This window comes from Urocitellus parryii, chromosome 10, assembly GCF_045843805.1.
Source record: "Urocitellus parryii isolate mUroPar1 chromosome 10, mUroPar1.hap1, whole genome shotgun sequence".
NCBI classification, from domain to species: domain Eukaryota; kingdom Metazoa; phylum Chordata; class Mammalia; order Rodentia; family Sciuridae; genus Urocitellus; species Urocitellus parryii.
This window is the reverse complement of record NC_135540.1, coordinates 121,719,803-121,745,458: the sequence shown is the minus strand read 5'-3', so window position 1 is coordinate 121,745,458 and position 25,656 is coordinate 121,719,803. Positions and strand designations below refer to the sequence as shown.

Sequence of the window (25,656 nt, the reverse complement as noted above, 5' to 3'; positions counted from 1 at the left end):
ATGCATTTGCTTACCAAATTAATTATTGGTAATTACATTAGTTTTATTGTATGATTTTTTTTATTATAGTACGGTTTCATGCATCAATTTAATCTTCTACCAGTGCGAAATTTTATATTTTTTTCTATGATTTTTTTTGAAACTTAGATCATTACATTTCAATATGAACATAAGAATTTCAGCAAAAATAATGAGTACAAACTTCACACCAGTAACAAAGGGAGTGCAAATGACGGCAAATCAAGTACTCTGAAGAATCTTCCAGGCTAGTCAGGAGTACATTCAGTACATGATCGGGTACATGCTAAGTATTTGGCCGTACCTTTTTGTACATAGACCTATGGCATTCATGACATGATCTCTAGCTATGTAGAGCAATAGAAATACTTAAAGTATCTTCAGATAAATCAACCAGATATTGTCCATGATATTTGAAGAGTCAACATAACAGAAAGCTCCTAAGCAGTTAGCTCTGTGAATATATGATGGAGTTACAATGTAGGGTTGACTGTAGTGGAATTTGGCAATGGTGCCTGTCTCACCATGCCCACACTCTCCTGTTCTCCTATTATCCAACTTATTGCCTCCTATTTATTTTGCTTCTAAATGGAAGCAGAGCAATACTCCTTTTGTCAGCTTACCAGTCATAAAGGTTTAAAAAGGTCTTCTTTTGAACATCCTAGGCTATAGGGTGTCTCTTCCCACAAAAACAAATCCAGGAACATAGATGACAATAGCTAGAAATACTGACTTTGCTTGGACCCAGTGCCTGTGATGAACTTTCCTTAAAAGTCATATTACTCAGAATAGTTTATATGTAAACAAATCTAAATAACAGCAAATATATTCAAAATGAAGCTCAGAGCAAGAAGGGATGAAGCTAATGAAGATGTCTGCTTTGTCCACTGAACATACCAGTAATTCAAAACTTTTTTTGTTTGTTTTGGTAAGGGGATTGAACCCAGGTGTTCTCAACCACTAAGCCACATTTACAGCCCCTTTTAAAAATATTTTTATTAGAGACAAGGTCTCCCTAAGGTACTTAGGGCCTCCCTAAGCTGTTGAGGCTGGCTTTGAACTTGGGATCCTCCTGCCTCAGCCTCCCAAGCTACTTCAAAATGAAACTTTATCAATGCTTTTTTTTTTAATACTTCATATAATGCATCTTACACAGAACACTGGTTCAATGTCCAGAGTAAAGGGCTTCATCTAATCTCAAGAATAATTTTTACTACATAAACTAGGAGAAGTGGCAGAGTGTTGTTTCTTTCTTAATCCTGTTACATGACTAAATATTCTAATGGCATTTTCATTTTTCTTCACTTTATCATTAGACAATTTTTGGCTACATCTATTAATAGTTGCATTTTAAACTAAATTTTGGGATGTGTAGAAAGTATTTAGTTTATAATTTAGTTATGAAATTGAAAAGGCAATCAATTCTTGCCATGAAATTGGAAACTAAACAAAATATGAAGTTACTTACTGAAATGGTTTACATATTCCAATGAAGCTTAATTGCTTTTATTGATTTGGGAAGTAATCCCAGGACAGAACTGGCTCTCTGTAGTTTGTTCTGTAGCTTTTTTTCCCCTTTGGGTTCTAACTCATTATGAATGGCAAAAATAACAAAACTTGATTTTTATAAATGAGTTACCTTGTACTTTGAATATGCAATACAAACCTCATCACTGCAACAAAAATGATATTAATGATATTTTCCCCTTTTTATCCCTACATATAATGAGTAATTGAAACAGTAATTTAACCAATTAAGTACAGTAAAAAAAAAACACACTAATTCAGACTAATTGTGTGGAAAATTTTAATAAAATGTGGAACATCTGATAAAATGTTTTATAAAAAATATTTTTCAAAATATCTACAATATCTTATAGTAATAACAAATTAAGTGTCACTTTACTGAGTTCGTATATTACTTTTTAAGCAAAAATGTGAATTGTTTGCAATTTGCACATGTTTTTGCACTTACATGGATACCAGTGTGCTTTTGAAAAATGTTAGCCAAACAATTCCCACTACTTTCCTGGCCCCTGCCAGTAGCTTGTTCACACCATTAAATTGCCTCCCAAACTTCTTTTACAGTGATAATACAAATATTTAAAGGGACTTGAAAATGTGAAATTTAAAAATCACTCTTTCTAGGCTAGCATGGTGGTACATGCCTGTAATCCCAACTGCTGGGAAGTCTAGGGCTAGAGAAGCACAAGTTCAAGGCCAGCCTGGGCACATTAGAGAGATCCTATCTCAAAGTAAAATTAGAACAGGTTGAGGATATAGCACAGTAGCAGAGTGTTTGCCTAGTTAGTGCAAGCCCCACATTAAATCCCCAGAACTAAAAAATATTTTTTCTCATTCTCTCATTAATTACTTCATTGATTCAATAGTGTTTTATTTGCTGTAGTCTATAAAATTATAAATAAACATAAATATTTTCAAATATTTTATATATCCATGCCAAAGGGATCATAGAAGATTTTTAAGGTGAACTTAAGGGAACACCCAATATAAAACATTTCTTAATCGACATAATTATCTCCTTTAATTCTACAGAATAGCTGATTGGTATAAATATTTTAATTAGCATCTGGCAAAGGTATTTAATATGAATATTAGTTGGACATAGTCAATTGGATACCACTTTTTAAAACAGGGTTACAGTTCTGCAATTTCTAAATTTCTTAACCAAAATATGTGAATTAAATTTTGTTTTCTTGATCAGGAAGAGTATAGATAATAAGGTAAGCTGAATTAATTAAAACCTTATAGCTGTTTTTCTTTTCATAAGTATAGGTGAACATTATAAATAATAAAATGGTTTCTATTCACTTTTCTGCAGTGATAGCCTGAGAATGGTAGTGTAATTGTTTTTAGATTTATTTGAAAAGTTGTTTCAGATTTTAGCTAACTAGCACAATATCTACAATTCTTTAGCAGTAATAGAGAATGTCTTTATAGCTTGGCATTAGCAGCTCTCTCTCTCAACCTTCTAATAGTCCAACTTATTGATGTAGCTTCAGAGTACATTGGAAATGTTGCCTTCTTTCCCCCAAAGGTACATTTTGTGTTGAACCCTAATAAGAAAATGGAGAAGTTAAGTTTTCCAATTTGCAGTGAGATAAATATACATTAAAAACTAGTGTCCAATCAAATTGGTTTAACATAGTTCTATTTTCTAAACGTAAAAGTAGCCTCAGGAGGAAACATTCTGCATGAACTAAATAACCATAGATTGCATTTAAGGGCTCCTTTCCTGATTGTTGTTGACTTGAACTCTGAGATCTGAACAAAACCTGAAGGAGGTTTTAAATATATTTCTGGTGCTTACCCTTTCAGGTCCTCAGTTTACTCACATGTTAAATGTGGTACCAGGCATTGAATTGAAGAGTATCTGAGGTCCGTTCTATTCTGGTTTATAAGGAGAAGCATACCAGAACAGGAAGTTGAAGACAATAAGGGAGGAGAAGTGAGATCAATTCTTTCCAAATGTAGTCTTTAAGTCTGCAGGTCACAGACTTTAACAGGTTAGTATTTCCTATGATGCTTATAAAATACAGAGCCCTGACTCCTAAGCCACAACTACTGAATGCACATCTTGGGGTGGAAGTAGGGCTGAAGTCTCCATTTTTAACAAATGCTATTTTCTTTCCCACAGTATGATTGAGAGCCAGTAATGAATCATAAAATCAATTTGGTTGATATTAACCAGTATTTTTAAATAAAGGAAAAGAAAGGACTAAAATGAAATGAAATGGAATGGAATTGGCTATGGTAAAAGAAAAAAAAATCAGAGTGCACTGAATGAAGTAATGGAAAGTATTGTTTTATGAAACCTCTCTTTCCTGTGAATTTACAGGACAGAAATGTAAAATTCATCACTTTTGGTTGTGATTTTCTTTTTCATTGAAAATAATGTTGTGGAGTCATTTTGAGAATGACTGTCCAAAACAGCACAAATTCTAAATACTCCTGTCTCAACCATCTTGAATATACCTAAATTTAATTTATTAGGGAGTGACTTTTAAGATATTGCTTTAGTCCAGATTTTAAAGTATAACATTTTACTTCCCTCAGATGTATATTTTACATCATTTCTGTTAAATGAGCATCCTTGCCTAATTTCCCATGCCTTTTTTATTCCTACTTCCCTAAGGCTGTATTTCAAGTTGTGCGTGCCTCCTGCAAGGCTCTTACCATGAAGCCTACCCTTCGTGATGTAGCATTTATGTCACCAGCTACAACTTTAAGTCAAGGCTTTCAGCAAATGGGAAGCAGTGGCAGGTCAGCCAGGTCTAGGTTAAGTCGTCCAATAATTTCCAAAATACCCTTATTTTAAAATTTTTTAAATTAATTATTAATTTTTTTATTTATTCTAATTAATTATACATGACAGCAGAATGTATTTTGATATATTGTACACAAATGGAGCATAACTTTTCACTTCTTTAGTTGTATATGCTGTAGAGTCTCACAATATGAGCAGTCATACGTGTACCTAGGGTAATGATGTTCATCTCATTCCACCATCTTTCCTACCCCATGTCCCCTCCCTTCCCTCTCTCCCTTTTGCCCAATCAAAGCTCCTCCATTCTCCTCACACACACCCTTCCCCAATATGGATCAGCATCCATTTATCAGAGAGAACCTTCTGCTTTTGGTTTTGGGGAATTTGCTTACTTTGCTTAGCATGATATTCTCCAACTCCATTCATTTATCTGCAGATGCCATAATTTTATTCTCTTTTACTACTAAGTAATATTCCATTGTATATATGTAGCACAGTTTATTTATCCATTCATCTGTTGAAGGGCATCTAGGTTGGTTCCACAGTTTAGCTATTGTGAACTGAGCTGCTCTTCACATTGATGTGGCTATGTCTCTATAGTTGGCTGATTATAAGTCCATTGAGTATAAACAGAGAAGTGGGATAGCTAGGTCAAATGGTGGTTCCATTCCAAGTTTTCTAAGGAATCTCCATACTGCCTTCCACAGTGGTTGTACCAATTTGCAGTGCCACCAGCAATGTATGAGTAAAAATACCCTTCTTTAGATTTGCCTCTACTGTTGAGGTCCTCATTTAATATTTATTTCCTTACTTTTACCAAGTATCCTTCTAGGGAAGGATCCACTTGACTATGACTCTAATATCCTGTTCATCTTTTTCCAGCTCTTAACTGCATACATGTGTTTGTGTGGGTGTATGTATGCTAGGAGAGGCACAGCAAGAGGCAGGAAGTAGCTGTCATCCTTGGCATTGGGTCTTGCCATAACTAAATTTCCTGATAATGTGTGAACATGATTCCTACATTCTCACCTGCTATAAACTGCATCTCTAGATTACCCATAACAATGGAAATGTTGATGATAATAATAATAAGAATAAAAGAACTAGTGTGCTTAGTGTTTTTTATGATTTATTTCTTATTTTATAAGCATCAAGATTTTAATTGGATTAAGATTCAGTGCTGTCTGAAAGTAGCAACATCCTAACTAGAAAGAAGCACATAAATAATTTTCATATCCTTATGGTGGATATTTAAAAACCTAGGACAGAAAAAATGTAATTTGTCTTAAATGGTTTTGTTGTGATTATGTTAATAGAATGATTTGAGATACATGGAGGAAAGAGGAAGTGAAAAAAAAAGTGGCATAAAAAATGCCAAAAGGAGGAAGAAGTGGTAAAGACATGGTCAGGGAAAAGGAAGTAGCATTTAATCATAAGGAAATAGAGTCAGGAATGGCAATATGCATTCATAACCTTATGAGAAACACAAAACTCTCACCAGCCATCCAGGACTAATTGCTAATTGACAAACAAAATAGGCCTTATATGTCTCATGATAAGTTGTAGATAACTTCATGAAGATGAATTTTCCTGTTTCTTAATGGCATGTTGGTTACTGAGATGCTAACTAATAAATAAAACTCTATTAGTCATCCTGTGTCTGAACAAAACCTCAAGTACAGCTGATTTTAATTACAAATTACTTTTCCTAGAATGTATTATAGCTATAAAAAGAAAAACACTCAAGCCATTTTTTACAAAGTAAAGTGAATGGGAAGAAATACTTATGGAAGTTTTTCTGTAATTGTTTTCAAAATATAGACTATCTGTTTCCAAAAGATTTGAGATATTTTACAATAAATCATATTCATAGTGAGACTATTGAAATATAAATGCTACCTCAAAAAACACACAGAAAGTGGAATAAGCAGTATACTTACCCTCTTCAGGCTTATAAATATATGATGATTGAGTACTGAGATTACTTCCAGCTAAGGCAGATAAAATTAGACTGATTTCCCATTTTATTTTAGGACCAAAGTGGATTTTTCAACCCTGCTGACATAGATATTGAACACAATCCCAAAATAATTTGGGGATGTGATCCAGGATTCTATATATTTTAGTTTTCCAGGTAATTCAAATGTGCTGCCAGAGTTGAGAACAGCTGACCTGTGTAAAACAAGGAGGAAGGTTTATTGGACTTTAATATCTTAAGCTCACAGGATAGAAAGAAAACTATACATTATTTCCATTAGAGATGGCCTAAATGAAACAGTAACAAACTACAGATAATATCCAGTGGAGTTTGAATCTGGATGTCTAATTTTTCAACCTAAGTAACTTGTGAAAAACTCTCACCAGCAATGGTTATAATTGACTTTATTCCCTTGAGTACTGGTTTTCTCCTATTGTCCAGGTTCTAGCACCCTTTATTTTTAAATAAGCTGGCCTGTGCTAGCAGATGACTTAGTTACACTAACACTCTTACAAAGATATGCAGAAGTCTCAGTGACTGTTTATCAACCACTCAGGGTTCAGTCAAGGCCACTATATTGTCTGATGGGTGAGAACAGATCTGCTGATTGCTTGGCAACAGCATGAATGTGGGCAAGTTCCCTCCATTGGTATTGGTTTCCTCTTCTGTAAAATGCACAATAATATGAGTATTTACCCATAGTGATATTTATTATTAAACAAGCTCTGAATGGACACACAGCAAGCAATCGATGAGTGTTAGAGAACATCACGATGCATTTTGAATACACTCTATCAACTCTATCATTAATGAGGCTTTGCCTTCTTTCAGTGCATTCTAGGAATTGTGTGCTACCAATTACTAATTACCATTGGGAAGGTTTCTTCTATTGATCAGTTGTTGCAGTACATAAGTCTCCTTCTCAGTCAGTTTATTTATTTATTTTTAAAATCTTAGAGTTTGCTGTAAAATGAAGTGCAGAGAATATATACTTTGCCTGGTTAATTTATTATCTGCCAATATAAGTAATTTTCATTTAAAAACTACAGTAAAACATTTTTAAAAAGTCAAGATTCTCTTGTTTTCCCAAGAATGAAATGATAATTACATGCTTTATTATTATTGCTATTTTTTAAAGTATTTTTTTAGTTGTAGATGGATACAATATCTTTATTTATTCATTTTTATGTGGTGCTGAGGATTGAACCCAGTGCCTCACATGAGGGAGGCGTTCTACCACTGAGCTATAGCCCCATCCCTTATTATTGCTATTTCTTAATGCATAGAATGTATATAATGAGAATAAGAGGCAGAAATGCCAGTAAGTCATACATTTTTTTATAGGCTATAGATAATTTAATGAATTATAGGGGCCAAAATATTATGATTTAAAAACTTCATGAAGTGAAAATTAAGGTATCAACAAATGTGTAGAAAATGACAATGTCTATAAACTAGTATAGAAAAAAACTTGGAGACTTAAAAAAAGTCTTAAGATAAAAAAGGAATAAAATATTTTATTTTAGATATGAATCTCCAAATCTCTTTCAAATATGAAAGGTAAATAGTCTTAGTAAACTAAATAGTATTAGTAATAAAATATGATTGTTCTACTGTTGCCTCATGGACTTGTTTTTCCCTGTTGCTTAAGTGTGAAATATGATATATCAAGAACTATGTAATGTTTTGAACAACCAACAATAAAAAAAGGAAAAAAAATGTTCCTTTTACATAAGCTTAAGGATTCAACCATATTTCTAAAGAGGATGATAAACAAAATAAATGGTTTTTGTGGCATTTAGTATTGAAATAGTGCATGGCAAATATTAGATAATCATGTCTTATTATGAAATTATGTCTAAAAATTGAGGTTGAGTGTTTCTGACTACGTGCCCTACAATATAGGAATTACCTTTGAGTCTCTGTGTTATAGGCAGGTTCCCTCATTTCCCTAAAGAATCATGAAATATCAAAATTTAATATTCATTGAGTGAGCTTAGTTTTCATTTTCTTCTGGAGAGCTCAAGCATTTTTTTTTTACAAAGAATTCATCCTTCTAAAATGTTCCTTACATGTATAAACAATGAAGAAATGAGAAACAAGAAATGGACAAGAAGCAGTATTCGTAGGTGGGGTACCCACAGCTAGGCTTCAGTTGGTATTTAATAGTTCTTCTCAAGGCCATTCTTGAAAATCTAGGAATACATTCTTGACACCATCATTTCTTTTTACTTTTTTAAAAAATTCATCCTAATGTGGTGGAAATAATTCATTTATTCTAAGTTCATGTTGCTGTTGTTTTGTGTTTGTGGTATTGGAGAATGAACCCAGTATCTCACACATGCTGATTTTTAAAAATTTTTAAATGCATGATACAGTGCCATAAAAATCTTTGGCTTGTGGACAGAATTCTGGACTGAACTCACTGTTATCATATGTAGACCAATTTATATCCTGTATAAGGGCTCATTGGATCTTCACTACATCTTTAAAATAGAGGGATTATTATTTATATTTACTTAAAATGAATCATGTCTCAGAACAGTTAAGTAAGTGGCCTATGATTATTCAGTTTATAGTTGATGTCAGGAGATGAGATTCTGGTTTTCTGATTGCAAAATCAATAGATTTTCCTAAGCACAATTGTAGTATGGTTAGGCTTTGTTTTATTCAGCTTTTTTGCTATGGTGATCAAAAAGACATGACAAGAACAATTGGTGGAGGAATGTTTATTTGTGGGCTCATGGTTTCAGAGGTCTCAGTCCATAGAGGGCCAACTCCATTCCTCTAGGCCTGAGTTGAGGCAGAACACCATGGGGATTGTGGCTGAAGAAAGCACCTGGGGACACAGCACCAGGAAGCAGAAAAAGAACTCCCTTCCACACAAACAAAATATATACCCTGAAGACACACCCCTGATAACCCACCTCCTCCAGCCACATCCTACCTGCCTACAGTCACCACTCACTTAATCACGTTCAGGTTATTGATACACTGATTAGATTACAGCTCATAACCCGATCAATTTACCTCTAAATTTTCTTTCATTGTATCACACGTGAGCTTTTGGGGGACACCTAATCTAAACCATAACAGGCTTCAAAGTTAGGTTTGGTTTCATTCAGCTTAATAATTAAGGGCTTAAATAACACTTCCGAGGCTTACTCTATTTGGCTGTCTTGATTTCTGCCAGACATATGAATGCATCTAGATCAGGGGAAGGTATTTAAGGACACAAACTTTCATTCCATAGAATATGAAATCTGGAGGATTTAAAATGTATGTAGCTTCCTAAACAGATTTCACCAGGTGCAGTTTCATGAAATGTCTAAGATAGAAAAGGCAAAAAAAAAAAAAAAAAGAAGAAGAAGAAGAAGAAAACGGAGCATCTGTTTGAGAGGATCCTAAAATCTAAAATGCATGTTTCATTTTCGTTTCAATATGGGAGAATTGATTCAAATGCTTTTGAGGCAAGCACCTATCTGTGCTTCTATGTATTTAAGGAGGTAGCTTTTCTAAGTTTCTTGTCATTGTTGATGTGTTCATTTCTAGTATTTCTATAGTTACAAACCCGACCAGTCCTGCTGGAGTTCCACTTGGTTCTTCAGCATTGCTCCCTTCAAGGGCTGCAGACGAATTCCAACTGTGCAATTTACCGCATAGGTTTATCGATCTCATTCAGCTGTTTCCGGAACTCCATGGGTGTGTAGGGTAGTCATGCAAAGCAGCTAACCAGCATGAGAACTGAGCTCTGGATGGTTATCACAATGCCTAAGTGAAAAAGTTAAAAAGAATAAATAAAAATAAGCCTATGCGTGTATTCAGTGAACGCTTTTGAATGATTAATCCACACCTTGCCCAGCTGGGTCTAATGACTGAGAGTTCAGCTTGTAGATTTCTTAGCACAGTGGTAGGCACAAAGCAAGCACTTAGTAAGTCTTTGTTGGACTGAATGTCATTGTGAAGATAGTATTTTTCTCATTAGTCGCCTGTCAATATTCTCTTTTCCTATCCTAGGACTCCCTCTGCTTTCATGTCCTTCTGTTCATGTAAACATTGAGACTTACAAGGGAACATGTCTCAAAGAATTAGGGAGTGAGATCCAACTGTGGTCCAGCATGCTTTCACTATTCTATTTTGTGCCAAACTTGCCAGTCCCCACTATTAGAATTATACATCTTAGGCATGAATCTTACAGCCTCTTGCATACATACAGTAGGAACAAAAATGAACGTCTTTATGTGGTCAAGTCAAAGAGGAATCACAGAAGAGGTGGTTTCAAAGATTTAGACAAGCATGTTTCATGGAGCTGATTTTTGGGAATGTGTTTTTCTTTTCACAAAGATGTTAAGCCTGAGGGAAGCATGCCATCTTTGTAACTTTTCATTAAGGTAATTAACTAAAATGTTTGATTATCATGCACATTCTTGTTTGTGATGTTTATTTGATGAAAAAATGTGATCCAAGAAGCATTAATATTTTCAGGGTCATAAAGTGTGTTAAGGAATTTCTTAATGGTTGAACAAAGCTCACTTTGAAATCATTGATTTCAACCCTTTATTCTCTGATTCAGCACATATATTCTTGTAGTTTCACACTCTTAAAGCTTAAGCGAATTAAAAAACTGGAAAGTATACTAAATATCATCTGCTGCAACCCTCTCATTTTATAGTTGCAGACATTAAAGCTGAAAGATTAATCATGCCCCATATTTCACACTTATTATCAGACCTACTTCTCAAATCTAAGTTTTCTTATCCCCAGTTCAGAGGAATTTCCAAAACAGACAAGAAATATCAAATCATATTAATTATAATAATTTATAAAGTCTTTTCTAATATTGTTACTAAAACAGGTATAAGGTTTGTGCGGACCTTCAAATCTAGATGAAAAGTCCATAGTAACATATCAAAATGTTAATAAAACACAAGGATTAACAAATATTGAAACAATAAGATATACTTTGTGGGGCAAATATTACCTTCTGACAATTTGATATAATAGAAAAGTGCTGTTATATAGTGTCTTGAACTTTGCATTTCAGGGAATTAAAAATAGAACTGATTACAGCCCCAGCAATAATTAAAAATACACATTGTTGGATATCCTTGTGCAAGGAAAAACATTATTAAAAAGAGATACAAACTAATGACCTATTGGTGGAATTCTCAGCAACACTTCATGAAAATGAAAAATACTTGGGCTTATGGTGTACACAAGTAAAGGAGTTAAATAAATGCACTCCCTGATTAAATGGTCCCCTATGGATTATACCGATTAAAAACTGGGATGGAGAAACAATGGGAAGGCTCAAATGCCCAATGCTAGGGTGAGACAGATTAATTAGACAGTGTACAGAGATTAGAAATTGGGCTAGGATCCTCTAGTGTACTTAGCCATGATAAGGAAAAATGTGAGAAAGAGGAGTAGCTATGTTTGTGTCCCTCAAAACAGCATGCATTAAGGATTAAATTTAACTGTTAAGGATAAAATAAGCATGGTGAAAAGCCAAATTGTCAATAGAACCTGGTAGTAATGATGGATTCCATGATCCAATTGCCTATTCTTATACAAAGAGAAACACAAAAATAAGTAACAGGAAACGAACACGATGAATTTGAGAAGGAATACCTGCTTACATTAAAAAACTATTTATGTTTATTTAATCTGCAGATATTTAGTGATTCAGTGATTTAATGTGTAGTTATTTATTGTGCTATGATAATTCATAAGTAAATTGTTCTTAATACTTATTGGAACTCTGTAAGTTAGACGTCATTGCTCCAGTTTCTAGAAAATACCATTTTAACTGATAGGAACTGAAGTTCAGATGACGGACATTATTTTCTCTAAGCCATAAAGTGAATGGAAATAAGATTAGATTTTAATTATACTATTTTCTGATCCCAAATCACAAGTAGTTTTTCACATACACTATAGTGAGGTGAAGTGCAAGTTATTAGCTAAGAAATCCTTATGATAAGTTTGCTATCTGGAAGCAGAGGTGGCATTTTGCTGCTTTACTACTTTTAGGTTGTTTTACTAAGCAGTTCAGAGACCCAGCAGCTTCGGGAAAGCAGTAACTTCTGAATACTCTCATCTTGTGACCCTATCAAGTTTCTATTATATGTTTACAATAAACTTCATGGAAAGACATAGTGCTGTAGGCTGTATAAGGAACATGAATAATACCTCGCTTAAATAGCCAAAGAGCCCAATGTGTTACCTGCATTTTACTGATGAGAATATGTCATATATGTATTTCCACTTTTCCTCTTGGAGAGGATAGTTTTAAAGAGCATTTGGTGTTCTCATTCCACTGGATAGTTACTACAAGGATTCCTGTTGCTGAAATCATTTAATCTCTGAATCAGTTTATCTGAAAAAAAATGGAAAGAAAATCAATGTCTTGCCTAACTAAGGTTGTTACAAAGGAGAACAAATATACCGTATGTGGAAGAACTGTTAGAATATTAAGTCATATGTAATTTTCAGTTATTTTTCAACCATTTTAAGTGCCTGATACATAAGAGACATTTGCCATAAGTTTCATATATAAATGTTCAATTTTATTTCATCATTGAGTCACTCTGGAAAACTGGTATGAATAATGGATCTACATTTCTGTCAGCATCTGGTATATCTTTATTTGGAATTTCTTTTGGAAGGTGAAAGCATCTGCGCTGAGGGATGTCATGTCTGAGGAAGGAAAGGCAATGAGCCCTGTGCAATTTCTTCTGTCTGTAGAGGTGGGACAGGAACACTGCCTTGTTCTGACAAGAGGCTAGTGAAGTGTCCACAGCATGTTTACTTTTCTATGAGAAAATACCAACATAGTGTTTCATAGCCTAGAAGAGAATATAATGGTGAAAGGTGCTTCAGTCTAACTTAACCATGTTCTCACACTAAGTAACAAGGAAAAGCTTGAAATCAAAGTTCAGCAACAAATGTTTGAAACAGAGTCCAGATAATCCACAAGATGGATAATGTCCCTTTCAATAAATGTCATTTTGTTGTGATATTTTTGAACACCTGATTCTGAACTATCTAAGAAATGGGTAAACTAGACCAAACCTGGGCTTCTGCTTGTTTTGAAAGCAAGCCAGATATGATTGATTTTTTTTTACATTTTTAAATATTGAGAAAGAAATAAAACATTCCTAGAATGGGAAAATGATCTGCAACTTGGATTTCTGGATCCCCAAATGAAGTATTCCTGGGACGAGATTATGTCCATTCACTTATACATGCAATGGCTGTTGTCACCTCACAATGGCAGAGCTGAGGAGCTACAGAAGAGTTCTGTGGCCCACAAAGTCTAAAATATTTATCTTCTGACCCTCTACAGAAAAATTTTGCCAAACCCTGGACTTGGTTTAAAAGAAACTAGTAAGAAAGAGAAAAAAGAAGAAAGAAAGAAAGGAAAAGATCAAAGAGAGGAAAAAAAAATCTGTGTCCACAGTATAGATGACCTATCTTTTGGGTTTCAGAACATAATATCTTTTTTTTTTTTTGAAGTTAAAAAAGAAGTTTTGAAGTGTTTGCCTATATTTACTAATAGTTTCAGATCTTGGGCTATTCTGTTCTTTAATATTTTTGATGAGGGAAGGAAAAAAAAAAAACACACCAAAATGCTAATTTACACTTTTAGGCTAGAGTAGCTCCTGTGGGTAATTTAAATATTGAAATTCGTTTTTTTTTTTTTTTGTCATTTGCAAAATCAGAACATTAATACAACACATGAGGAGAAGTGACCTAAGTGAAATAAAGAGTGCAATCCTAGCACAATCCTGGATGCTACTTTTTTAATACCAGTATCATTATTCTTTTATAATGATTAAGTAGTTGTGATCTACAGGACAGAGGACTAAAAAGTACCACCTGCGTTCTTACTTTCTGAAGTATAATATAAACAAAATGTCAAATATGTAACTGCATGCCAGTCAAAGGAGATAGTTACTTAACTTCACCTTCCCCAAATGAGAGTTTTAATTAACTGATCCAAATGTTTCAACATGTTTCTTCTTAATATCCTTTCATCTGCTATAGGCTTGAAAGAAAGAAAGGCAGTTTGAAGTACAGAGGGATCTTGAGATGTCAGTAAAGGCAGATGCCCCTAAAAAGTTTAAAGACCTGATTAAAATCTGTTTGAGTGCTCTGCCAGATATCCTGTAACTAATGCACCATGGAATCCTAGGTATGTTTGTTCAGTAGCACTGTTGCTGGCTGAGGATGTTTGCAGATTAATCAAGAGCCCGCTCATTGCAAGGAAAGGCCTCCCAGTATTAGATAGCTCCTCTTTAAAAATAAAAGGCAGCTCTCCTTGTAATACTGCAATGTTCTGCTCCATGACTGTTTCAGTGCTTTATGACTGACAAAGAGAGTCATTAGAACTCTGTTTGATGGACATAACTAAGTGAATTGGAAAAAATAAAAAAGCCTTTTCAGCCCATTCAGAAATAATTGATGTGACTGAGACAGCTGTATGTGAGCTCCAGATAAGGAGACAATTTATGGAGAAACCACTGAAGCTAAAAAGGAAGGTGCAGATTTAAAGTTCCCAATAAAGTTGTCTGTTAGACATAGCAGTATTCAATAAGGAAAAAGATTTAACCTGAGGTTCTTTTCAATACATAGCATCCTTAGGGGACTATCCTCTTGAAAATAAAATCCCTATAAAGGTACTGTCACTAGGTTATAAAAAATGGGCTCTTAGGGGAAAGTGCCTGTACTCTTAGTCCCTTGCTGTATATTCTCTTTTACTGTAAGTAATGCATATAACAGTTTCCTAGAACTTAAGACTTTTTGTTTTCTTTTTATAAAATTGACCACTGTTATATCAAATAAAATAATCCATGTTTATTCCATACATTGTAATTTTAAAGATTTTTGCTAATATTGATAGAAAGCAAATATTTTAAGTTTGTCTGATATGGACATAATATTTGATTTTGGAGTGTGATGGATACATTTAATTAGATAATTTAGAATTAATAAAATGTTGGTTTTGTTACCATTCACATACATGTATTCATTTGTTCTTTTCAGCTTTTCCTTGAAACTGTATGTGAACTTTCTGACAAAGACTCTAAATAGGTAACACCTGAAATGTTATACAGGTTTAATAATGATCATATTCTGAAAATGAAAGATATTAATGACACAATATGAATAACAGACACATTAATGTTAATTTCAAATTCGATATTCCTAAATGTACAGATATGAAGAGTACATAAGGGCTGGGTATGTGGCTCAAGCAGTAACACGCTCGCCTGGCATGCGCGGGGCACTGGGTTCGATCCTCAGCACCACATAAAAATACAATAAAGATGTTGTGTCCACTGAAAACTAAAAACTAAATATTAAAAAATTATCTCTCTCTCTATTAAAAAAGGGTACATAATATTATATAAGTGCTTCAAAAACTGGAGGATACTCATATGCTTTTATAAAATTTTTACAAATTCTAAAATCTATGTGCAAGATAAAGTAAAAACACAGGCAGTTATATCTGTAGTACAATTTGATTTCGGCTTTCTATATATTTTTTCACAAAAATAATTATTTTAGAAAATTCTTTTCTATCCCCTAATGAATTTGAAATTGATCTATTTAATTTTCCTTGGAGACAATGTGTAAGTAGGGTGGGATCTGACTACTGGTCAATATCTGAAGCAAAGCAGAGCTTGTGGGGACCTTTTTTGTTACCTCTATACCTGCTGGGCTCTAGAGACTTGGGTTCCCTGTCAACTGTTTTACAATATTAGTAATAGAGACACAATCTTACAGAAAGGGATAATGAATCAGAAGTTCTCCTCATTGTGCCTTAGAAACTCTGCATGAGTGCCTAACAATGATGTTGCTGGAACACAAGCCTTCTTTCTGTTCTCCAGATGTATTACAAATCTTCTCTTAATGTAGGCAGGCTGTTTCTTTCTTTATCTCCAGCTCTCCAATATACAGATTTTAGCATCTGCTCACATTTTTTTTCTAGAAAACAAAACTATTAAATGCAAATGACTCTTCTGAATATGTTACATTGTACACCACATAACATTCAACTTATTAAATCTCTGTTTGTTAATTTTTCCTCTTAAGTACCTGAAATTATTTTTTTAAATAAAAATGATCACTGTAATCACACAACCCTCCCCTCAGGTTCACCAACATTTCCATGGAAAAGGGGAGGGGAGGAAGAGGCTGCCATTCCCAGGTCCCCTGACAGCAGAAAAGCAAGCATGACAGACAGAGGACTTTTAAGGCATTTTTCTACTTCCTGTGTGACCTCTAGATTTCTTGAAAATAAAGGGAATAAAATTGTGTGCAGAAAAGGGATGCCTATTACGGGTCTATGGTAGGTTTAAAGCAGAGTAAATCCTAATGCATTTTAGTCAATTGGGAGCCCTGGGAGGATGAAGATGCACCCAGTGCTCCAGGGATTGTGCTTTTGAATACATTTGCAATGACCTCTAAAATATTGGCACAGATCCTGTAGGAGGGTGTGTCCTCAAGTGAAAGTCTGTAGTGTGCCATAATGGAGAACAAAAATTGTTGATAAATACCATTCTAAAATAAACCAATGCAGAAATACTCATGCTCAGTGAAGGACCAGATTGGAATTGCTTTTTCTACATATTTGCTTTACAATTTGCATTTAAAAAATAAAAACTAAGTATATTAGTAGGATAATTAGGATTGAAATTTTGTATGGACTTTAAAAATTCTGTTTAGAAGCTTTGTAAATTACTAAAAAATGATGTGAGATAGCTCCAGTTATATAGCTGTGGCCTGAGGTATGGTACCTTTTATAGTATGTGTCTTTAAGGGAGCTTAAGGCTCTTTTTATAAATGATCTCATTAATTCGCAGAGAATTTAAGTTGGTAAAGGGCAGATAGTATTATCTCAATTCTACAGACCTTGAGCCTAAGGCATCAGAACCAGAGGTCAGCTAACTTGCCCAAGGTCACATAGAAAATCTATAGGGCTTTTTTTTTTTTTTAAATAGAATTCTTTTCTTTTTCTGCTATTTTTAGTGCACTCCTTTTTTTTTCTCATTAAACATACACACACAGAGACATACTGACACCCATAAATGAAATTCACATGTTGTACTGCTTATTTTACTTTTGTAATTTTTAAAATTTAATCTCTTTTGTAATTCTAGTTATTTTATGTATTGATGTTTTTCAAAAAGTCCCCTCTCAGCATTATTGTTGGACATCTGTTTTTGCTTACATCTTGATCTTTTCATCTAAAAAAATAAATACTTCACTGCCAATGAAGGAAGACAACAAAACTAGATAAGTAAAACTCTAAACAGATCTTTTTCTTTAAGCTGCTATACTACTTCTTCCCTTTTGTCATATTTTTCAAAATTACTGCTGTATGCCTATTTTCTTTTGTTCTATATTTGCACCTTTCTTTGTTAGCAATGTTTTGGAGGTTTTTAGCCACAATGAACTTCTAATAGATGACTCCAATGGACCTGTGATTCTGAGCATTCTTCTTAATGTTTCTAATTCCTTTAATCACATAAGATTTTTTTTTTTTTCTTTCTGGAAATGTCTGAGTACTGGGCTTTTTAGTTTCAAATATGATCTGATTTTTTTTGCCCACTTGTTTTTTTATCCCTTTTTGCTGATCCATCAAATATGGCCCTTAATGTATGTTTTCTTTCAAACAGCTTTAGGGATTTCAATCCACACACCTAAATCCCATACAGATTACAGCATCTTTTCCCTGCCTCTATTGTATTGGAAACTCGATTGTGTTGTATTTTGAGTGTTTCTGTAGCCTATAAGACTTATGAGTTTTCCAGTGTGTAGAACTATTGTTGAAACCCTGTAACATAATGGGTGCAAAATAAATATGTTAAGTGGATTAATGACTGAATCCAATCATCCACACAGGATTGCTTCAAAAGTGCCATGCTTATTCCTTCTCATGGCTGCCACCTTCTTTCAACCTTACCCCCTTGCTAGATAAATGTTTCTCTATAGTTCAAAATGTCTTGGTATAATCATTTGCCTGCCTTCAAATTTCTTCTTCCTCCTTTTTTGTAAGAAATGATCAGATTGTGTTTTCTAGCTTGACCCTTTAATCACATCATTTGCTCACCCAATTGAATTCTTTTTCCACCACCAATTTTTTAAAAATCATCTTTTTTTTTAAATTATACTTGTAGATGGACATCATTCCTTTATTTTATTTGTTTATTTTAATGTGGTGCTGAGGATTGAACCCAGTGCCTCACATGTGCCAGGCAAGTGTTCTGCCACTGAGCTACAGTCCCAGCTCCTAGAATCATCTTCTTTGAGTTCTCCTGCTTGCCTTACTTGTTCAGGACACTAGCCTCTCTTCACCCTTTCAGTAATCTAGAAGACCTGTACTCTTCCTCAAGCGCTTTGATTTCTCTCTTTTAAAATAGATCAGTTTGCTTTGCAGAACACAAAATCATTTATTAGCCAAGACTGAAAAAGACAAAGCTCCATCACTCCAGGTCACTAAGTATCTTCATGCCCATGTTTTTGAGTCTCAAGATGGAACCATGCAAGAGTCTACTGACTTTCCTTGGAAACTGCTACAACCCCAAACTGCTTCCTGGAGCAGTTTGCTTTCTTTTATGTCTTTCCATAGGTTCTTCCTGACCATAGGGTTTTTCTTTGCTCTCTGTGCTTTTCATCAATCAAGGAGATCTTAAAAATTACTAATATCCAGGTCACACCTGAATGCTGACTCACTGGGCTTCTGTTGGGGCCAAGAATTTGAACTTATTTTTTCCACAAGTTCTCTGGAGTGATTGTAAGGTACACGTAGGCTCAAGAATCATCATTTAAACCATTTTGCTTCAGAGTATCAGTGATAAAGTCAAAGTCACGTATTTAATGCAAATTTATCCTCTGCTATGTAGTCAACACTGTTTTGCATTTCCACTTTAATGAGGCTTCCTGGAATATAAAGATAACTTGAATTCTGTGTCATAGCCACTGTTATAAATGCTATGAATGTTATAAACCACCTTCTCAATAGACCCAAGCTAATGATGGTAGATGGTATATAAATATTGTCTGTCTGCCTCTCTCTGTCTCTTCCTCTCTCTTTATCTATCTAGCTCTCTAATTCAATATATATGATATACTACTAGAATTAAATTTTAACTCTTTGCATCCATAGACTATTCTTCAAAAGATAGGAATCTGTACCAATTTTGGTTCATATTAACAACTTAAATATATTGCTGTAAGAATTTAATTTTTCACAATTATCAGTTTAAGATTTAGTGATTGCTATAAATGCTAATAATGCTTTGTAGAATTCTAAGGCCACATTTTAAATTGTACATAAAAATGATGTGACAGCATATTCTGATCCTTTGTGTAATACTTTTTATTTTGTACTTTTATTATAAATTATTTCTTCATTCATCCAGATATTATTTTAAATGGGAAGAGATTTTTACAGAAAAAAGGAAGCATTGATGAATCTATCTGTTACTAAATAAATAGATCTTAGTATATTAAAATTATACTCTTCTTGCTTCTAAAATAATTTATGGAGATTAAAATATTCATAATCACAATAGGGTAGGAAATCAAGTAAATAAAATGTTCATGGCAGTCATTATTTAACCTGTTATAGTGCAATCATTATTTTATTTTTGACATTTTTCATTACAAACATAGTTTATGACCCATCTCTGCTCTCCGATCACTGCTTTGGTAGAACAAGCATGTAAACACAGATTCTGAGATTAATATCTTCACATGAATGTCATTCTCTTTCTTGTTTTTATATCAAAATGAAACACTATTTCTCATGATTTCTTATTTTTCTTCTTTCAACTTATTAATTTTATTTACGGATTTCTGTATTCATCCTGAAAATTTTTCTTGTGTTAGAAAAGCCAGATCCTAAAAGATTTGAAAGTTATTAAAATAGAATTAAGTATAGCATTTGACCTTCTTTTATCTTTCAATATCCATATATCTATTTTTAACCCACTTCTGTGTCTTGAGGTGATAATATGTCTGCCTGACCCTTGGAGTTCTTGCCTAAATTCAACATTGATATTACAATTTCATTGTGTAGTAGTATTTGCAGAGTATCTTTTGTGTGCAGAGCAATGTGATTTTAGGAGACTTGTCAGTGGTTTTATTTCTGAGGTGACAACAAAGACATCAATCACAGATACTTTGCAGTCAGCTAGTAGGGATAAATGGGAAAATTTTATAAAAAGAAAATTCACACCAAAGGTGAAACATGGTAAATACAAATATATTTCTACATTTATTTAGATACAGAGTAAAATGTACAATGATACTAATATAAAGAAATGTGAGAAGAATTAGTAAAATAAGGATAGTGTTTCTAGAGCACATTGCATGTAAATTTTGGCCCATAATGTGTTTGCAATTTATACTAGAAATATTTTGTAATTGTTTTTCAATATTGCCGACCCAAATCAGTGAAATTTTATAAAGAAAAGAATGTGATTTAGCTATTCTAATAATTTGATTTTGAACTAGAATGAAAAAGAGAATTTTGTAGACTGTGTGTTACAATTTAGTACGTGAATGGTAAGGTACTAGGGAGAAATACCAGTAATGTACTGTATTCTTAGCAAATCTTCTATCTACAACAACAACAAAAAAGGGAAATTTTGTGGAAGCATGTGATTGTCTTTAGCAAAACCAGTTTATAAATTACAGGAAAATGCCACAATTCTTCTTAGCTTTCTCACTAATATCAAATCTTGTGCAGATAATTCTTAACACTTCTAGAATGCTACTGATCCCAGTTAATATTAGTTATTTGTACCTTGAGCATTCTTAACACTTCTAGAATTCTACTGATCCCAGTTAATATTAGTTATTTGTACCTTGAGCATTTAAGCTACAAAAGTACAAAAAAAGCTCTTCATTTTTTCATTATTATCTGGTAAATTTAATTTGATGCTGTATGGTGGAAAGAACAAGTTATAAAGTAAAAATATATACACTTCTGCCATCTTCACATTCAACAAGAGTTTAGTGGATACAACTATTGCCAAGAATAATCTCAGAAAGATATTATGGGACAATGTTTGATTGCTTTTCAAAATTATTGTTGATATGGAGCACAGCCACTATCTGATATTAGTTTACTCATTTAATAAGCCTAAGTGTTTCTTTTTTAATTTTATTATGTAGTTCAGATAATCTGTACATTTCATCTATAGTAAATATTCAGTTTGTTCATTATCATAAGCATAATAAATTATTGGTTCCTGTTGGATAAAGTTTTGCAGAACTTTTTAAATACAAATTAAAGATTGCACATGATTTTACTGTTTTTTAACTAATTATAATCATAGTAAAACATATGTTTAGACTTTTTAGATTATTTTCCATTCATTGTTTAAGAAAACTTTAACGTGATTCATACAATTTTAAATAGACAATAATTTTATAAAAAGAAATAATAAATATACTTTAATTTCCTAGCCCTGAATCTGGAATCCTTTTATCAGCTATAATTTTAATAATTATGTGAAGTTTCAGCGCATTAAATCTTTTAAAACTTTATATCTCATGGATGAGGTATTTTAAAATAATGTATTTTTTGACATTGGGTTAGTTCAACACTTATTGCTACATCACTGATCCTTGTTTTTATGAATTCTGTTTGTAAAAAGCATTAAGACTATTGAATAAAAAAAGGTTAAGTATATGGAACTAATATATCAGATTTAAATGCACGTTTTAGTGAAATTTCTGTTTTCTTATCTTGGTTTCAGAAAGAGAATTTTCAGTTATCCAAGCTCCAAGCATTGTCTAAGATGATATTTAGTTCACCAAGTCAATTTCAACATATTTAACAATTTTTATTGAATTAGTTGTCAGTAGATTTTAATGTATGTAATTATGTATTTTTTAATAAGATCATTTACAATCTTATATCTTAGTGACATTCAGAATCTTTTCTTTTGCAGCCATTTCGTAGAGTGACGTTTTCTGTTGTGAGTCAGCCTCAGGACCCACATCAGGGGTCACTGCAGAGTTGCTATGACAGCGGGCTGGAGGAGTCAGAAACACCAAGCAGTAAGAGTTCATCAGGGCCAAGACTGGGTGCCCTTCCACTCCCAGAGGACAACTATGAAAGGACCACGCCGGATGGCAGTGTTGGTGAGGCAGAGCATATGGAAAATGGTAGGGGCAAACACAACATCCACACACATAATCACGCTAGTGAGCCGTAATAAGTAGGCTTGGCGAAGGTCAGTCTAAAACTAAAATAAAATAGCTGACACCAAAACTATTTTATTTTAAATAGTAAGTATTTACTAAAATATAGAAATGCCAAATAAAGCAACATAACTATGTAGATAAAACTCACCAAAATTGCACCATCATTTAAAAATGACCTGTCAGAAATAAATGCACATACAAATAAAACCAGAGCAGTGTCTGCTATGAAAATGCTAAATTAGAGCACAATTCCTCAATAATAGCCACCGAGAAAGATCTTTTCTGGTAGTTCTCTTCTACTCATTTTTGTCATGCAACTATTTCTTCAATTGCTACTGTCCAGTCTTGGTGAAAGGAAATGACCATAAAAACACCTTGCTTGACTCCCCTTACCCCCTAGAGTTTTAGGAAAAACATTTTCAAAGCTCTCCTTTCAATGATAGCTGAAATTGAGTCAGAGAAGGAGAACAGCTCTGTCTTGCTCTCCACAGTATGCAGTAAGTACTATTAGAGTTCCTCTCTCATTTAAGTGTAAGGTGTTACTCACTTTTGTGCAAGAGAAAGGAAGGAACACAAATTATAATTCTCCATATTCTTACCCTTTTGTGAGGCTATTCTCATAATTATTACAATTTACCTTATGCACATTTTCATTTAGATCATAAAGTTATATTGCAGCAGTACTTATAAAACTGTTCACATTTGTTTATGTTCCCAAAGGCAATTTGGTAATCCATTTTCTGGATTTCAAATCATAAGTGAATGTTTGAGGATGAATTTATGTCAGTTAATAGAATGGTACAAGTTCTTCCTAAATTCATCATTATTTTGTATATAAAAAAGATATGGTCATATATAAGGGAAGGAAGGAGCATCAAGGAAATTTTGTTTTTAGTGAAAACTCAAAATGGATTTATGTCTTTCTCTATCTTAATTCTCTAGTGAAGTAGAAAATTTTAACTTTCTGTTATATGGTAGTTTCTTCAGTGATGATAAGCTACGTACAGCATATTAATGCAGGAAAAAGATTGCTTTTTCCTTCTGTAAGTTTACCTATGAATATTAAAATCCAGTATATATATATATATATTTTTTTTTCTCATAAATGATCCCAAGTTAAAGAATTGCTAAACTAAATCATGCCAAATAATTATTCATTCACTCTATTATCAGGTGAGAAGATATGCTACCAGGGTTTGATAATTGATGTCCCTCTTGATTAATTATCCAGATGTTAAGTGGCATTTTGCCTTCTGGCTATAAAGGCATGCTTATCTGTGTGTATGGTGCTGTGTGCTTATGCGGATGGGAGTTTGATGTGATATTTAAGACAAAATTTTAAAATTTTTTAAGTGAGTATAAAATTTTGGTGTGAATTGAAGTGCTGATGAATATTTGAGGCAAGTCTATTCAATATTCTTTGGAGAAAACTAAAATTTAAAGATATTACATATATAATATATATGTAATATATTTGTAATATCTTTAAGTATATTTATATATAAATATTTAAAGATTTATTTAAATATAGTTTTTACCTACATATGTAAGCATATATGTATACATATATATTTTTTATCTACTGAGGAAAGCAGTATTAATTTATTATTTCATTATTACTATTTCTTAGAGCATCATTTGATAACAATTTTATGTTTTAAAAAGTGTTTATTTTTGTTATTAGTAATATAATACACAATGGAGCCTTTTTTGAATGTCAGCTATAGAAATAGAAAGGACTTTGTACACTGGCATTATAGAGACATTTTAATGTTATTTTCCATTTTTGTGAGTTTAAGGCCATTCAACATCTTTAAAATAATTAAGAAATTATGAATAATTAAAACATAATTAAATATGACAAATACATATCAATTCCTTTTTATGAAGCATACATGTCATAGAAAACAACAGGAGAGCTTGTAAATAGAACAGAAAGTTTACTAAGATTCCCCTCAAAAGGCTTTTAGTTCTTTTTTGTAAACATCTGTTGTATCTTGTCAATAGCAAGGCCCATGGTAATATAACTGCTTTTTCCTGATTTTGTATGTGACTGACACTTGAAATGCAGAGTTTATATAAATGATTTGGCATCTGCTAGCTGTGATTCATGTTGGTCCCAATGTATAGGTAATGACAGAAAGAGATGTGATACATTTTGAGTGATCCAAATGTAGCAGTGGACATTCAACTCACAGTTTTGATGGAGTTCCCGTTTTTAGACTACTCATCTAGCCAGAAAGCATAATTGTATTGCTTGAATTCTGGTAATTTTATCTTTGATATTAATGGGTCATTCTGACATAAATAGAATTGGAATTGAAACCTGTCAAGTATTCATTTGTCACATTTAATTGGAATCCAGGTAATCTGCAGTGTTTTGCTTGGTTAGGTTTTAATCAGGATTTGTATTGGATTTTCATTTGGATTTTCCATGAAATACCATTTTGGATGCTGTCCTAGTTCCTAATTATTACCTCATATATTTTCCTTGAATTTTAACCTGTGTGAAATAATCCAGTTTTCACTAACTGTTTTGGATTAACTTCCATTGTAAAGTTTGGAAGATAATTTGCAATGCAATAACATATAACATTCCAATATCATGATGCAAACCAGGAATAAGTTAGGATAGCTAAGGATAAAAATAAGTTGTCACAGATGCTGTGTCAAGGAAGTAACTGAAACAGGCAAATTTAAATAAATAGACATTGAAATGTATTTGTGTCTTACTAAAGCTTTTATCTGCCTTCTGTACTTTAGCATAATAAAATAATTTCATGTAGAAGGCCTGTGGGTTAATTCTTCTTTTAACAAGCTTTAACTTATATTCCAACAGACGTTGGTGCCAAATAAGGAATGGAGTTTTCTTCTCTGACTAGCTGAGGAAAAGGAATGCACTGCAAGAGTAAACACAATTTCATGCAACATGAGTATCGTAGAATGAGACCCACCATTTTGATGATCCAAATCTATAGAATTTATAGCCCTTGGGCTTTTAGAAAGTAATAATGAGAATTATGCCAGTCAAAAAACATTTTAGGTAAAGCTTGTGAATTACATATTCATTCATGGCAAAGATTACTAATAGTAATCAACTTTATGATTTCATACTGATCTTTTGATTGATGAAATTGGGGTA

At 33.1% G+C, this 25,656-nt stretch overlaps 1 protein-coding gene across 4 annotated transcripts in view; it reads left to right on the top strand.

The window, feature by feature from the left end:
* The window catches only part of Pcdh7 (protocadherin 7), a 393,493-nt gene that overhangs the window by 162,251 nt on the left and 205,586 nt on the right, over positions 1 to 25,656 (top strand). For 2 of the 4 annotated variants that reach the window (XM_026386801.2, XM_026386816.2), the window contains exon 2: positions 22,259 to 22,475. In XM_026386801.2, coding sequence (XP_026242586.1) covers positions 22,259 to 22,475 — 217 coding nt within the window. The remainder of the gene's footprint in view (positions 1 to 22,258; positions 22,476 to 25,656) is intronic. The other 2 variants (XM_077803526.1, XM_026386807.2) reach the window with 2 other exon arrangements.